We start from the raw sequence: 16,892 nt of genomic DNA on the forward strand, positions 1-16,892 counted from the left end.
CCCGGTGTCAGGCTGAAGGTCACTCCCTCCAGCTGGGGAGGGACCCCTAGCAAAGGGGAACAATTTGGGGTGACAAGAGACTCCACAGCATCTGACAATTAGTGGGGCGACCCCCCAGCAAGGCAAGTTGTGGTTTAAAAATTATTATTTTTCCTTGCACCTTCTCCATTTAGCAGCTCAGCAGGAGGAGGACGGCGGCACCCGCAGCATCCCCCACCCCGAGCATCCCACCGCAGCCCATCGTGCCCCCCAGCCCCTCCAGGGCAAGGTCACCACAAAGGGTGCGGTGTTCCCCCGGCTCATTGTGCGTGCCAGGCTCTGCTCTAATTACCTCCCGTCTGGGCTGCAGGCTGCCAGCAGCTCTGCCAGACAATCACCGCGCTCGGTTAACCCCCACAGGGGGGGACCCGGGGCTGGGGAGCACCCGGACACCCCACGCACCCCTCCGAGCTCCCGGGGATCACGCTTCCATTTATTTCCCCCCGCCGCCCCCCGGCGTTTCTCATCCCCTACCCTCGCCTCTCTTTGTGGTTTAATTAGTCTTTCCAAGTGGCATAATCCCCCCGGGAATCTGCTTGTAGCATGCGGAGGAGAGGAGAACCACTAACGATGCTTCTTAATTAGCTGCTCTCCCCCCCCCACCCGCCCCCCGCCCCCCTTCCTCCTCCTCCTCCTCCTCCTCCTTCCTCGCACTCCCCTCCGGATGGCAGCCCGGGGATGATGGCAGCAGGGGGACGATGGCAGCCCCGGTGACAGCGCCAGCTCGGGGACACAGCAGGGAGGGGAAGGGAGCTGCGCACGGTATCCCCCACCCTCCATCCCCAAACGCAGCCCTACCTGTCTGCCCTCGCTCCTCCACACCCCGTTCACCGTCTTGGTGGGGGCGATGGTGACGACGGGCGGCGTGCTGGGCACGCTGTGTCCCCCCGGGGGCACGATGATGGGGCCCATGGGGCCACGCTTGGGCGTGCTGGCGGGGGAGCTGTGGTTGGTGGCCGGAGAGGACACCGGGGACGACTCGCTGCTCAGTGAGGAGCCTGGGATTCAAGCAGAAACTGCAATAAGTCAGGGGAACGGCAGTCGGCTGAACGGAGCCACCCTGTGCAGGAGCTGGAGCCATTCCCCGTGGGATGCCTCGCTGCAGGGAGCAGGGGTGGCACACTGGGATGCGCTCAGGGTGTTCAGCAGACTCCCAGCTGATGGACCCCCACCTTCCCATCCCTGAAATTCCCGCTGGTGCTGAAGGCTCCACCCAGCACGGTGGGATGGGGCGGCCTCCTGCTCCCACCTAACAGGGACTGCCAAACCCCCAGCCCCACAAAGCCCCTTGGCACAAGTGACACGGATGTGATGCTGGCCCCAGACGGCCACATCTTCCCAAGGCAGACCCAGAGACTCCTTAATCCAGCTGCAGAAGTTGTCAGGGACAAGCCAGGGCCTCTGGAGACACCGGGATGAAGGAGTGACTCCCTGAAACCCTTGGGCAAGGCTCTGGTTTCATTTGCATAATACATCTGTACTTTAACTTATCCCCACCCCAGGGATGCTGGCCGTATTTCCAAAGGAAAAATAAAAATGGAGTGAAAGTGGAGAACAGGAAAAGCAGAGAAATACAAATTCCACATTAACCGGGGCACAGGGAGCCTGCTGTCTGCTCCACGGAATACCTCCCATTCCTCAAAGCCAGCTGGGCAGCCTGGGGGGCTCTGAACCCCCAAACTCTGCTCCCTCCATCCCAGAGTGTGGGTCAGAGGGAGAATCCAACAGGCCAGCAGGGATCAGCTGTTGGAGAGTGAGGAGTGGGCTGTGCTCACAGGATGAGGTGACAGCGATGCTCCCGGGCAGTGAGCAGAGCACAGAGAGAGAGGCCTTGGCTCCCCTGAGCGTGCTGGGTGTCTCCTCACCCTCCTGCTGTGCCTTGTGCTGTGGGCACAGCGGCCAGCTCCTCACCCTGCACCCCCACCTCCGTCCCCTTGCCCTCTCCTGACGCCACACGAGCCCAGGAGGGAGGCAGGAGGCTGGGAATGCCAGGGAAGCAGGGGGAGGGATGCTGGGTGGGAAGGATGCTCCAGAAGGACGCTCTGTGGGAAGGATGCTCAGCGGAGCAGAGGCCAAGCGCAGCATCCCGCTGCCGGCCGCCCTCCCTGATTAATTATTCCCGAGTCGCTCCGAATCGCTTTCATTTGAAGAGCAGCGAGGCTGGGGGAAGGAAAAAGGCTGTCCCCAACAAAGGAGGCCGATTTGACACCCACTGAAGTCTATCTTGTCAGCGCAAGGCCAACAACAATTAGCAGCCTAATCCCCTCTGAGCTGGGAAGCCATTACTCACCACGCGATAGCGTTAACAATCAATACCATCACAATGAGCCCGGCAATTAATGAAGCTAAAGTCTTACTTCAGAACCTTAATTCTCGCTGTGTGGCTTTAAACGGGAGGGTTTGTGATCGTTATAATTAACTGGTGGTATTCAGCCAGGAGTTAGTCAATGAAACTAATCTGGATTGGAGATGACAAGAGGCACAGTGTGATGGTGTCACCTTTGTTTTCTGACCTCCCGCTTCCCGCTCGGCGATAGCAGATTAGCAGCCCGGGCTGACAGGCAAATGTAATTAACAGCTGAGACCCTGACAGAGAACTGGGAAAAAAAGAAGGGAAGGAGGGGTGGAATCAAACCCACCCTGCGGACAGCCCCGGGCGGGACAAGAGGCAGCAGCCCCCGGGCAGGCGGCAGCTTTGTGGGGATTTGCTGGGAAGGGGTCAGTCGGGATGAGCCTTGACGGTTTGGGATGCTGTGGAGCAGCAGGGATGTGCCAGCACACCTGTGAGCCCATAAGGCTGGAAAAAACACAGCGATCCTGCGTGGATCCGGCATCTGCCACAGCCGAGCATCTCCCAGGGTGGGAAGGGAAGTGGGAGTGAGCATCTCCCCTGGTGGGAAGTGGGTGAGCATTTGAGGGGAAAGCAATTCATTTCCTGGTGCTAAAAACCGCAGCAAGGAGAAAAATCCCCTTCCCAGCACACACCCAAATCCACACGGATCAAAAACCTCTGGGATGGGCCGCTTGAGGCACCCAAATGGGCAAGGGAGGGGTTTTTGCAAACAAACTGCACAGATGTTAAGGGGAAATTCAAAGGGAATGTGGCTGCTTCTCTCCAGTGCCACAAAATCCGTGCCCAAACCTGCTGGTGTCCCTTGGGATAGGCTGAGCAGCACAGGGAGGGCAAAAGCTGTGGGAGTGCGAGGGGAAAAGACAGCAAAATAATTCCCCAAACTCAATCAATCGCTCCAAAGGAAGCAGATGGGCTCCAGAGGAAGCAGCTGGGAAAAACCAGGAGCTTCCAGTGAGGATGAAGCATCACCAAGACCTGATTCCCTGGGAGTTACAGGGACCTGGTATCCCCACACGTTTCCTTGGGAGCAGCCAACGCTTCAGGTCATGGCTGTGCCAGAGATTTTCGGGCTGCAAGGAGGGTCCTGTAGATGGTGCTTCCAAAAAGGATTTTCCAAAAAGAGCCTTGCAAAAGGGGTCTTGGGAAAAGGACAGTGCCAAAAGGGCTTTTGAAACACGGTCTTCCAAAAAGACTTTGCAAAAACTGTCTTGCAAAGGGTTGGGTGTCTTTTCCAGGGATCAAAGTGCCCAGGAAGTGTGCAGTGATCCAAGGGGAGCACCCACCGATGCAAACAGCAGGGATAAAGACTATTTAATCCCAAACTGGTGATAGCAGCAGTCTCCTGAAACACTTCCCAGCTTGGAGACTGTCTGACATCTGGGTGTGGGAGCCCCCGTGATTCCCATGGGATAAACTCCATGTGGCAAGGGGAACTCGGGGTGCTCCAGAAGCAGCATCCCTCATCCAAACAGAGGGAGGAGGTGTGATGGAGGATGTGGCTGACAAGAACTGGGCACCCCCTGGGGCTGTTTAGCTGAGAAATTTGACCCGGGATGTAGCGAATTTGGGGAACCTCTGGGAAAAGCAGCATGGTGGGAAGGAGCAGGGCTGATCCCTGCCGTGCTGCGCTCTCCCAGGGTACAGCCAGTGACACAACACTCAGATTACTCCGGTAGAACCGAATTCCCAAACTTCCCCCTCAAGACAAAACACCAGGAAAAGGCATTAGTTGGGAAACAGCAGGAAAACACCGGCTCCAGCTGCTGGGAAAGGCACGGGCGTTTGTCAGCTCCCTGTCCCCACCTCTGGGCTCCTCGGCTTGCTTGGCGAGCTTGCGGAGAGCGGCGGCGAAGCTGGAGGAAGGTGCTGCCTGGACGGACAAAGTGCTGCTGGCGGCGGGGCTGCCATTGGGAACGATGGAGCCGTTCAGGGGGGACGGGGTCAGGGGGCTGACGGTGGCGGTGGTGCGGGTGGCCGTGGAGAGCATTCCTAGGGACGGCGACTTCGGCTCATGGCTCATGCCTGACAAGGAGAGAGACCCGGTTAGACACGTGGAGACGGGATCCTCCATTCCCCCAGGAGCTGGGGGGCTTTCCTCTAGCTCACCGTCCCACCCCAAAATGCACCCCGAGTTCAGGCAACGGCGGGGGAAGCACGCCACATCTCCACTGAAGCCCTGGATAACGGAGCAGGAGGGCTCAGCAGAGCTCTGCAGGAATGGACAGGGGTTTTTGGGGGACACAGGGACTTCAGCACCCTGATGCAGGTGATGGGGAGAGGCGCAATCCCCTGACTCGCATGGTGCTGCCAAAACCCAAAGCACCGCTGCTGCACCCCTAATTGCCACGGCTGCACCCCCAAATCCCAGCCACTGCACACTCAAATTCCCGCCATTGTACCCCTAAATCCCCAGCACAGCATCCCTGGATTCCCAACACTGCACCCCCAAATCCCCACTGCTGCACCCCTGGACTAACAATATTTCATCCCTGGGTCTTCAGCATTGCATCCTCAAATCCCCAGTAACACATCCCGGGATCCCCAGAACTGCATCCTTAAATCCCTATCACTGCACCCCCAAAACCCCAATATTGTATCTCTGGAACTCTGGATCCCCATCACTGCACCCCCAAAACCCCAATACTGGATCTCTGGATCCCCAGCACTGCACCCCCAAAACCCCAATATTGGATCTCTGGATCTCCATCACTGCACCCCCAAAACCCCAATATTGGATCTCTGGATCCCCAGCACTGCACCCCCAAATCCCCAGCGCTGCACCCCCAGCTCCCCCATCGCACCTTCAAATCCTCACACCCCAAATCCCCCCCATTGCACCCCAAAGCACCGAGGTGCTGCAAGGCACAGTGACCCCAAAAGTGAGGTTCAGGTGCTGAGCAGCAGGGTGCAGCCCTCCCCGAGCCCCCCCCAGCTGTCACACCAATTGCTCCAGGGCTCTCCACCTCCCAAAACAGCAACTGCTGATGTCAGGGCCCTTAAAATAGACTTCACCCAGCAGCTTCATTAACACCAGCCTAAAATTAGCCCGGCTCCCAGGTGGGCAGGAGGACACGGGGGGGTCGTGGGGGAGCCCCCAACTCCCAGCAGGCCTGGAGGCAGCTCGAGGCACCGAACACCTGGAGCATCCAGTGCAGAGGGTGGATGGAGCATCCCCGGAGCATCCCACGGCAGCGGATGGCCAGGGCGGGCGGCGGGCGCCGCGGGAGCCGGGGGGGCACGGGGGGCACTCAGCGTTGATTAATCTTTGCCCCCCGGCCCCAGGAGAGGCGGCCGTGGCGGCGGCGCGCTCCCCTCTGCCCTCATTATACAAGCATTTATTAACTCCGGTGCTCTCAGCCATTGACTGCCGCCTTGTCGACACGCTCGGCTCATGTAAATTCATTACCAGAACAGCTGGGAAGCCAACCCGCCACGCCAGCCTGGCCCCGGCACCCCCGGGCTCTGCTCTGGCACCCCCGGGCTCTGCACTGGCACCCCCGGGCTCTGCGCTGGCACCCCCGGGCTCTGCTCTGGCACCCCCGGGCTCTGCTCTGGCACCCCCGGGCTCTGCACTGGCACCCCCGGGCTCTGCTCTGGCACCCCCGGGCTCTGCTCTGGCACCCCCGGGCTCTGCACTGGCACCCCCGGGCTCTGCTCTGGCACCCCCGGGCTCTGCTCTGGCACCCCCGGGCTCTGCTCTGGCACCCCCGGGTGAGGGCTCGCTGCTCCCCCGAGAGCGGGCACCGGGATCTGCCTGCAGCACCGGCACCCACGCACCATCCAAAGGGGACACGGCACTCCAGGCACAGCCTGCAGCTCCTGTGTACCCCCTGAGCACTGCCCCACATCCACCAGGCACTGCCCCACATCCACCTGGCACAATCCTGCATCCTCCCAGCACTGCCCCACATCCACCTGGCACAATCCTGCATCCTCCCAGCACTGCCCCACATCCACCTGGCACAATCCTGCATCCTCCCAGCACTGCCCCACAGGTACCAGGCACAATCCTGCATCCCCAGGCACTGCCCCACATCCACCAGGCACAATCCTGCATCCCCAGGCACTGCCCCACATCCACCTGGCACAATCCTGCATCCTCCCAGCACTGCCCCACATCCACCTGGCACAATCCTGCATCCTCCCAGCACTGCCCCACAGGTACCAGGCACAATCCTGCATCCCCAGGCACTGCCCCACATCCACCAGGCACAATCCTGCATCCCCAGGCACTGCCCCACATCCACCTGGCACAATCCTGCATCCTCCCAGCACTGCCCCACATCCACCTGGCACAATCCTGCCTCCCCAGGCACTGCCCCACATGTACCAGGCACAATCCTGCATCCCCAGGCACTGCCCCACATCCACCTGGCACAATCCTGCATCCCAAGGCACCTCCTGGCATGCCCTTGGCACAGCCCTGCATCCTCCCAGCACTGCCCCACAGCCTCCAGGCACTGCCCCAAACACTTCCCAGTGCCCCCCCAGTTCCTCTCCACCTATTAACCCCAAGATAACCCCCCCATCCAGCCCCGATCCAGGTCTGGAGACGATTTTCCAACCATTTGGTGGGATCGGCAGGCTGGCACACGGGGCTGGCGGCAGGGCATCACCCGTGTGATGCTCAGCTGATTCTCGCGGCCCCAGACGCCTCCCGGCCAACTCATGATCCCGATGGGACCTGCCAGGGCAGCCGGCAGCGGGCGGATGGCCGGGCAGCGTGCGGGGAGCTCGCGTGGCCCCCGGGCCGAGCCGAGCCGCTGCCCCAGCCGCGCTCCAAACCAGTTCTGCCGCTCCCTCCCGGTGATAAAATCGGCGCCTCCGCCCCGGCTGGGGCCCGAGCAGCGCCGCTCACCCGCCGTGCCCCGCCGGCGCTGGCGTCCGTCTGTCCGCGCGTCCCTGGGCTGCTCCGCGGGACAGCTGCCAGCTGGGGAAACTGAGGCACGGAGATCTGGCTGGACGGGAGCATCCATACAGGGGAGGGGATGGGATGGGATGGGATGGGATGTGGGGCTGCCGTGCTGCGTCCCCCCATCCCTCCGGCATTCCCGTTGCCGGCACGGCGTGGGTGCCACTCACCCCTGCGGGTGGCTGGGGACGCCGTGACGCCCCACGGTGAGGTGGGGCCCCCCCAGCTCTGCCCCTCCCTGGCTGCTTCTCTCAGCAGGCAGATCCGTGCGGAAAAACAGGTCAAGTTTGGTGCCTGGAGCAGCCCGGGGTCATGGCAGCGGTTGCCTCACCAGGGCGGGGAGATGAACCCCAAAACGGGACAGGCTGTCCCCGTACTGTCCCCAGCCCTGTGTGGGTACAGGGTTGGCACTCCCATGTACCCCTCCCTGCGAAACCGATGCCTGTACCCCACACCCACCAAGGCAGGGGGGCTGTGGGGGCCACAGGACACCTGGGTCCCCCGCCGAGGCCAGCAGGCGGGTTGTGGAGCGGGGAGCAGGCGATGTGTCACCCTGTCCCCGTCCCTCCCACAGCATGCGCCCGGGCACAGCAGTACAGGGAGTGTCTGGCATTCCCGGTGCCCGCTGGCTGCCTGCCCGCGGGAGCAGGCAGAGGAGGAGGAGCGGGGATGGCAGGGTCACTGCCACGCTGCCCTCGCCCTTCCCTGCGCCGCTCCTTCCCGCAGCGCCACCCATGGCACCCGCCGGGGGCTCGGCATCTCCGGTGGCACAGGACCCCCGAGCCCTGATCCTGGAGCGGCGCTCCCGCCCCCCCGAACCCCCGCATCCCCGGCTCAGGGCTGGGAGCCGGGAGCTGGGAGCGTGCCATGTTCTCTCCATCTGCTCCTGATGATGCTGGCGGGTTTTTTGGCAGCGGGAGCCTCCTCCGGCAGCGAGAGCAGAACCAGTCTGGCTGCCTGGTGGGGCTGGAGACAAATAAAACCCCTTGGCAGCCGCTGCGGGCAGGCAGGAGCGGGCAGCGAGGGGCAGGGATGGGCTCCCAGCGCCCTGAAATCCCCGGGCACGGGGTGCCCGCTGTCGGGAAAGGGGAAATGGGCAGGTTTAGCACCCTGGCTCCCGATTGCCCCCTTCCCAGCACCTTGAAAGGCCTCTAATGAGCGTGGAGTGCCCTTGGGAGCAGATTGCCATTGAACTCGACCTGCACCAGCCGCCCGCTCTTACAGCAGCTATTTTGAGCTGCCGGGCTCCCAAGTGCTGGAACTAATAATTTATTACCAAATACGATCAGGCAGCAGCTCCAGCCCCTGGCAAATGGAGCGGAAAAAAACCCAGTGCGGCGGGAGGCCGAGGGAGCGGGGAGAGAAGAGCATCCCGCATCCTCCTCCCCCAGGATGGATCCGCACCCACCCCGCAGCCCCGCGGCTGGAACCGAGCCCACTCGGCCAAGCCCTCTGGGAGGCTCCAGCACGCTCACTGCTGATGCTTCCCCGAGGGATTTGGGGTGATGAGGTCCCCCCTCAGCATTTCCCCCCCTCTCTCAGCGCCCCTGCTCCCTCTCCGGAGCCGAATCCAGCTGCACGCTCCAAGCAGGAACAGCTGCTCTGCATGGATTTTCAATGCTAATGGCCTGGCATTGTCAGCCCCCCTTCCCTCTCTGCCTGAATGCAGCGGGCAGAGCCCCAGGAAGGAGGGCAGGGGGCCAGGGCCAGAGCGTGGTGCCCCCATCACACACCCTGTCCCCACCTCGGGCAGGGGACAGGCAGCAGGGACCAGCTCCTCTCCCGGTGGTGATGCCCTGCCGAGCCACCGCACGTTTTCCACCCCTCATTAGAGCAGCTCTGCCGCCGCACCTCCAACATGCTCCATTAATTAATTAATTGATCGATCGGAGCCCGCACTCCCTCCCCACTTCCCAGCACACGGCTGAAATGAGGGGAGGTGGCCGGGCTTGGTGTCCCCAAGTGTCCCCAGGCGCAGAGAGATGGAGGCACAGCCTCTGTCCAATTTCAGGGTGCTCAGGGTAGAGCTCAGGGCTCACCCTGGGAACATCCCCTGTTCCCTCGGAGGGTCCTGGATGGGTTCCCCATGGTGAGGAGCACCTTGGCGGGAAAGGGTGGGATTTGGGGCTCCCCGTGGAGCCTGACACGAGCATCCAGCACTATTATCTGCCTGAGCCTCCATCGATCACTCCTCCATGGACCATTGATCTGGCAAACGACAACAAGCAAACTAATAAGAGCTCGTTTGGAGGGCGCAGCGCCGGGGATGGAGCGATGCCGGGTGGTTTCCCTCCCTTCCCGGCCTTCCCCTGCCCAGCCAAACAGCCCTGGGAGCCTTTTCAGCCCTCAGGAAATCCAGCCAGGGAAAGATTCACTTCAAAGCAACTTTCTATCCTGTTTCTGCCCTGTTATGAACTGGGAGCTTGGAAAACCAAGCCCCTGTGCCCCAAGGGTGCTGCTGGGCCCTGAACTCCCCTCTGCAGCTTCAGGGTTGGGTTGGCAGCTCCTCTTGGCTCGTGATGCCCAGATCCAAGTGCCAGCTGTCTCCTGAGGATCTCTGCTCTGGGGGAAGTGGGGAACAGCCCTCACCCCTTCCCACTGGTGTCCTCTGGGGCTCAGTGGCTTTATGGGACACTGGGCACTCCATGGGGCTGCCAGGCAGCCTGGGAGAGACTTGGCATTGCACTGGGATGCTGGGAATTGCCTGGGAGAGACTTGGGAATTGCCCTGGGATGCTGGGAATTGACTGGGAGAGACTTGGGAATTGCCCTGGGATGCTGGGAATTGACTGGGAGAGACTTGGCATTGCACTGGGATGCTGGGAATTGCCTGTGGGAGATTTGGGAATTGCACTGGGACGCTGGGTATGGTCTGAGAGAGAGCTGGGCACTGCACTGGTGGGCACTTAGCGGCACTGCCAGGCACTGTTTGGTGCTGCCAGGCGCTGCACAGCGGCACTGGGCACTCCCCAGCGCTGCTGGCCGTGCCATGGAGGCGGCGCTGGGCATTCCCAGATGCCGCAGGGCACCGCACGGCGGCACCGGGCATTCCACGGAGCCCTTGGGCAACGCCTGGGTGGCAGCCAGGCACCAGGAGGTGCTGCCAAGCCTTGCACGGCACTACCAGCCACGAGAGAGGGCAGTGCCTGGCGCACCCAGGCTGCCCTCCCGTGCCCACATGCCCGTGCCCCACGTCCCCGGGCTGGCGCAGGCGTGCAGCGGCAGCAGCGCATTGTTTTGGGCGCAGGATCCCTTGCCCAGCAGATGGCAGGTATAACAAAGCAGCTTGCTGCGGCCAAGCCAATTATTTATCTAATTATGATTTACCACTTAACCACATGATCTTTCTGCAGAGTTGTAGGCAATTAAAACCAGGGTGATTATGTGGATTATGCAAATCGGCTGGAGCCGAGCGAATAAAATTGGAGATTAGAGTTTCACGCAGGCTGGATCCTGCATGGGGCAGGTCCTGGATGGGCAGGGGGCTGCAGGAAGGGCTGGGGCAGGGGGAGGCAGGGCCAGGGGGCTGCAGGAAGGGCTGGGGCAGGGGGAGGCAGGGCCAGGGGGCTGCAGGCAGGGCAGGGAGTCAGGACTCAGCCAAGGGAAGGGGCTGCAGGACACAGCTGGGAAGTGCCAGGACAAGGAGAGCAGATGCCTCGTGCCACCCCCCTGCAGCACTGAGGTCACAGCCCCCATCGTGGGGTGGGTGCCCACGGGGGAGCCCCGCTGCTGGTAGGTGACTCTGCTGGCACCAGGGACCCCCCAGCATCCACCCCAGCTGCACCCCAAAAAGCAGAGAGGGGTTCCACAGTGCAGCCCCCATCCCTTAACCCATCCATAGGGCAGCCCATGCCAGGCTTCAGGGGCAATTAATAACAGGTACTAATACCAGGTATTAATAACAAGTCCCTAATAACGGGCATTAATAAGGAGCATTAATAAGGAGCATTAATAACGCCGCCTGGCAGATTACGCCGCGCGCCCGGCTCGATATGAGATTTATGGATGGCGCGAAGTCCGGAAATACAGGAGTATTAATGGTAATTCCTCGTGTCCTAGCAAAGGTCACAGGCAATCTCCATCAATCCCGCTGCAGAGCCGGGGGTCTGGGCAGGATGGGGGGTCAGGGCAGGATGGAGGGGTCCAGGCAGGATGGTGGGGGGTCCCTCTTTAACCCCCAGGACCCCCCAGCAGTTTCTGGTGGTGCAGATGGCCCAGCACGGGCCAGAGCGAAGGTTTTACCTTGGGATAAGAAATTATCCCTGGCAAACTGAGAATTTGCTGTGTGGATTTTCATTTTCCCAATGCCAGCGCCATCTGCTCCCGATCGGTGCCCCACGTCCCCGGCTTTGAGCTATGAGATGTTGTGGAGGTCTTGGGAAGACCTTGGATTTCTCCAAGCCTGGGAGCACCTGCAGTGTGTCACCAGGGCCGCCTTGATGGGTGTTTCCCTTTTCATGGAGCCCCACAAAAATATGAGGAAGCCTTGAAGGAGCAGAGATGTCCCTGGAGCCAGACTCTGCTGGGGATGTGGACACGCTGCCAGCACTTGTGGGACAGATCCAGCACTTTCGTCATTGCAAGGAAGATCAACCAAAACCCCAGGAAGGGGAGCAGACCCCTCTTCTCTTCCCACGCCAGGATTTAAGGTGATTAATACCAGTGATCCCGTGTGCTGGTGCTGGGAAGGCCAGCCCGTGCCCCCATGAGCAGCATCTTCCCTTTTCGCCTACAGTAATCCTCAGCCTTTCGAGCAAATTATTAAAATTCACTTATATTTAATCTGCCTGCTGGAATTAATTGAATTTTTACGCTTGGCAAATGTCAGTGGGTGCACGCTGCCTCCCAACGGGGACCCGGCTGCAGGTGCAGCGGGCGCAGCCCGTGGCTCTCACCACTCTCCAGGGATAAATCCCACCCTGCAGCAGGGGACAGGGTGCCCACGGGAGCAAAGGCAGTGCCAGGATGCCAGCAGCCTCCCAGCTCCGCAGGAATGCTCAGCGACACCTCCCCGAGGAGAGAGGCTCCCCAGATCCCACGGGATTCCCACCGTGGTGGCTTTGGAGGGGACACGGGGAGCCCCTCTCTCCCCCTCCTACACCCGTGCCGGAGATGCCAGCGCCCTGCCTGGCACTGTGGTCGCCCTCCGGGTGATGAGAGCCTTCCTCCCCTCCCCGTCGTCCTCCTCGCAAATTGCCAAAGCATCTAATTTCCCGCTGGGAAGGCCGAGGGACAAGAGGCTCTATTTTGCCGGTAATAAGCCCTCCAGACAAAGGCGGGATGAGCCATTCAGCGCCGGGAAGGGGGAAAGCTCCGGCCCCACGCCAGGGGAACAGAGAGGTTCCCTCCTCATCGCTGGAGCCGATGGGACACACACACACAGGGTGGGACACTCACCCCAGGGTGACCCCGGGATGATGCCGAGCTCCTGGATGAGCGGTGGGATGGGACACACCAGCCACGGAGCTGGGGACACCCCGGCCCCGCAAAACGACACCAAATCCCAAACGCACGTGGGCTCAGCCCTGGGAACAGCCCCGATCCCTGCTCGGGGATGCTCCTCTCCCCACCCACCGGGATGGAGAAGTTCACGGTCGGCAGGAGCCACGGGGGCCCCGGCGGGCAACTTCCAAACTTGACTGGCGCTTGCCCCCCTCCACCGCCCGCCCGGGATTATCATAAATTAAGACGTAATTACTCCATGGAAATTTACAGCACAAAGCTGCGGCGCTAACAAGTGTGTTTGGCGGCACCGGGGGGAGATACAAAGCGCTATTGTCTGGCAGGCGCCAAAAAAGCTGCTCTGCCCCCAAAGCCACACATCCCGGGGACAGGAATGAGGGTGGGGATGGCGATGGAGCGACACCACGGGAAGCACGTTTGGGCGACGCGGAGCTCCAAGAGGAGGCTCCCAGCAGGGAGGGCTGGATGAGGGAGGATAAAAGCTGCCCAGGCTGGTGGGTGTCCTCCAAGCAGGTGCCACGGCTCTGCTCCCCGACAAAGACACCCATCAAGTAACTCTCAGCTCCCAAGCAGGGGTGCTGCACCCAGCAGAACACCCCCTCTAACCCGTTTTCCCCAACTCCAGCACACACGGGGTTAAAACTAAACCCCCTGGGGACCTGGAAAAGGGAGGGGGGACACACACATGGGGAGCAGTGCCAGCGCTGGCGTGTGTGTCCCCCCCCTCCCGGTGCTGCCACATTCCCCCAGCTGTCACACGCATTAAAAAATAATAATCATCAACGTGGCAAAGAAAAAAAAAAAAAAAAAAAAAAAAAAAAAAGCCAAACCCAAAAACCAACCAACAACCGAACCCAACAAAACAGTGCGAAAAAATTCAGGCGGCTAAAACAAATCCAGCAATAAAGGAGCTGGGATCCTCGGAAAGCTGGCTGTGCAATTAAGCAGTTTTCTGCTGTACGCCGATAATCACCTAATTATACTATTAATGACAGTTCAACCTGCTCGGAAATAAAAGGACATTCTTCCATAACAGGATGCCAGCTGTTTGTTACAGATGTCAAACATCTTTAAAGCATTATTATTAAAAGAAGGGGGGAAGGAGGAAGCTTGGGGATGCTGAAGCACAGCCGTCTTTCCCCCTCGAAGCATCTTGCAAGGGATGAAGGGGGGAGGTTTGGAGCGTCACCCCCACTTTAAAACCGGGAAAATAATCTGTCAGAGGGGGGTTTTTTTTCGTCGGGGGTCCATGTTTGGAGTCATAAATCCCCCACGTCGGGCTGGCGGGCGAGAGGCGCCTGGGTTTAATTAAGCGCAGCGTTTGGGAAATAAAAGTTAAAAATCAAGTGATAAAATTAGAGCGGGGGGGAGGGGGGGATGCTCCTGCTGCCGGGCTCGGGGCAGGGCTGGCCCGGCTCTCTCCCCCCTCCGGTTGCCACCGCCGGTGCCTCGAGCGCGGCTGCCCCGGCGGTGCCCGCACACGTGCCGCGCTGCCGTGCCAAGGAGCATCCCGGCAGGTGCCCACAGCCGCTGCCAAGGCGAGGGAAAAGGGGGGGACACGCCACAGAGAAAGGCAGCACCTGCTCCCCCTCCAAAGCCCGCGGTGAGTCTGGAGGTTTGGAGGTTTGGAGGTTTGGAGGTTTGGAGGTTTGGAGGTTTGGAGGTTTGGAGGTGAGCGCTGCAGCCCCGGGGATTGGGGTGCGGCAGTGCCAGGAGGGGAGCTGGTGGGGGTGGGGGGGGATGTGGAAGGGGTGCCCCAAATCGTCAGCCAAATTCCTGCTGGGGTGATTCCATCTCTGCCCCGGCAGCTCTGTGGCTTCGTGCTGGTTCCTGGGGGGCAGCCGGGTGCCCACCCACCGTGGGGTGATGCCAACGCCGGCGTTACCCACACACCCACCCAGACACCTGGCTTTGCACCATGTCCTATATAGCAAATCTGCCTGTAAAACCATCAGGAACCAGGTTTAGCCCGGGAATAAAGAGATTACGGGCTGGGGGGGTGAGAAAGGAAAGAGGAAGGAAAATGGGGGTGTCTGGAAATAATTCACCCCCCTCCCGGCTGTGCGGCTGCTGACATCCCGAGTGCCTGCCGGGCCATGGCATGAGAAGGATGGCTGCAGAAAGGCACCGGATTTTGGGGATGCCCACCCACTCAGAGCTGGGGGGCTGTGATGGAGCCCCCTTCCCCAGGCCAGGACCCCCTGACCCCTTGGCAGGCGCTGGGCTGGCACTGGCCCCACTTGCCAGACAGGCTCCAGCAGGAAAAAACCATCTGGGAAGCGTCCCCCCGAGCTCCGAGCGATGCCCCTAGTCCCCCCCTTCCCCTGGCTTCCCTCTTTCCCCCCTCCCCTCCTCAAACCATCACGGGGAAGCTGGAAAGTGGTTGACATGGTTGCCATGGCGACCGAATTTAGGACTGGCGAGAGGAGGAGGAGGAGGAGGAGGATGGGGTGGGCAAGGGAGGAAGGCAGGAGGACTTCCCGGCACCCCAACACGGCTTGGAACCCCCCGGCATCACCCAGCCCCCTCTCAGCACCCCACCAACACCTCCTCGCGCACCCCCGCACCCCACACCCGGCGAGGATGGGGACGGGTATCCCCAAAGCCCAGACCCAGCCGGGGGGATGCCAAGAGCGGGGGCTCAGCCCCGAGCACCCCAAAGCCAGCCTGGGGGCGACTGTGCCCGCCCAGCGCTGCCGAGAGCCGCCGGTGACTCACACCTCGCGCCAGCGGCACCCGCCGAGCGGGTGTTTACGCGGCATCACCCAGCTCCTTCCATCTGCTTTGATCCAGGGGCTAAATATTCCCGGCCCCGGCATAAAAATAGGAACCATTTGGGAAGGTCCTGAGTCAGCAGCATCCGCTGCCGGCACCCACCGCCATCCTCCCCGGCACGCCGGGCACCCGCCGGGGAGCCCCGGGCCCCTCCGGCACCTGGGGGATTTGCCGGATTTGGGGACACTCACGGGGAGGGGGAGCCCCCAAAAAGCTGTGTGTGTCCAGGTGCCATCGTTGTGCCTGCTGGAGCAAACAGGGCTCCGGGGATGCTCTGTGTCCCCGAGGGGTGCCGCTGTCCCCAAAGGAGGGTGGTGTCCCTGACACCGGCCTTAGGGTGACAACTGCACCCACGTTATCTCAGGGAAGATCAGGCTGAGCGTGGCTCCCGTATGGACCAGCGGGGATTGGGGTCCCTTCTCTGTCCCCCGGCTCTCAGCGACGCCTGATGGCAGGTCCCCGCAGCGCCCCGTGTCCCCCTGCAGCCGGCTGAGCCCCGCGACACAAACCCAGCCTCACGAGCAGAGGCATCCAGGGCACAGAGGCATCCAGGGCACAGGGATAACGAGGGGACAGAAGCGTCAGTGAGCAAAGACAGAGGTGACAACATCATTGGTGAGGTGACCAGAGGGATAAAAGGGGACAGCAGCATTGGTGACAACAGGGACAGAAGCTCCAGTGACCAGAGGGATCCAGGGGACAGGAGCATCAGTGACAAGAGGGGACAGGAGCATTGGTGACTAGAGGGACCGAGGGGACACAGAGAAGCCGGCTGCATCCCGGGGCCAGCCAAGCTCGGGGAACAAGCCACGGAGGAGCGTGTGACACGGGCCACGGCCAGGCAGCTCCTGAGGCGGTGACAGTCCCCAGCAGGACTCGCGCCGCTGAGTCACCGCCACCAGCCCCGCGCTGATGAAACCCCCAGGGCGGGGGGAAGGTTCCCGTCTCCATCTGCTCCCACCCGACCTGGCCCACCGGCATCTCCCATCGCCCGGCAGCTGCCGCCAGCGATCCCGCTGCGTGCCAGCGCCTCCAGCATCATTCCCCCTAATTGCTTTAAACCTCGCAGCCTGACACTTCCATGTTCCTCTCCGTCTTGCTTTTCTCCTCCGATTTTATTATTCCCCCTCCTCCGAGGCGCTTGGGGAGCCGGCCGGAGCAGGGTTTTCCAGGGCTCAGGAATTAGTGCATCAGCCACAACGGCAAAACCAGAAGTTTCACGCAACAGGAGCCGCCGCCGGGAACCCCGGCTCGACCGGCGCGTGCTAAATATGGAATTGAAGGGGGAAAAAAGCCAACCCCAAAGCCGTCTCCCTGCACCTGCAGCCCTCGGAGGAGTCCCCACCGCAAG

The 16,892-nt window shown here is 61.3% G+C and overlaps 1 protein-coding gene across 3 annotated transcripts in view; it reads right to left on the minus strand.

Moving 5' to 3' along the window:
- The window catches only part of GSE1 (Gse1 coiled-coil protein), a 99,893-nt gene that overhangs the window by 10,310 nt on the left and 72,691 nt on the right, over nucleotides 1–16,892 (minus strand). For all 3 annotated transcript variants that reach the window (XM_086847200.1, XM_086847201.1, XM_086847202.1), the window contains 2 exons: nucleotides 4,196–4,414; nucleotides 838–1,037 (listed from right to left, as the gene is read on the minus strand). In XM_086847200.1, the coding sequence (XP_086703326.1) occupies nucleotides 838–1,037; nucleotides 4,196–4,414 (419 nt within the window). The remainder of the gene's footprint in view (nucleotides 1–837; nucleotides 1,038–4,195; nucleotides 4,415–16,892) is intronic.

Source organism: Cyanistes caeruleus, chromosome 12 (assembly GCF_971803275.1).
Source record: "Cyanistes caeruleus chromosome 12, bCyaCae1.hap1.1, whole genome shotgun sequence".
Taxonomy (NCBI): Eukaryota; Metazoa; Chordata; class Aves; order Passeriformes; family Paridae; genus Cyanistes; species Cyanistes caeruleus.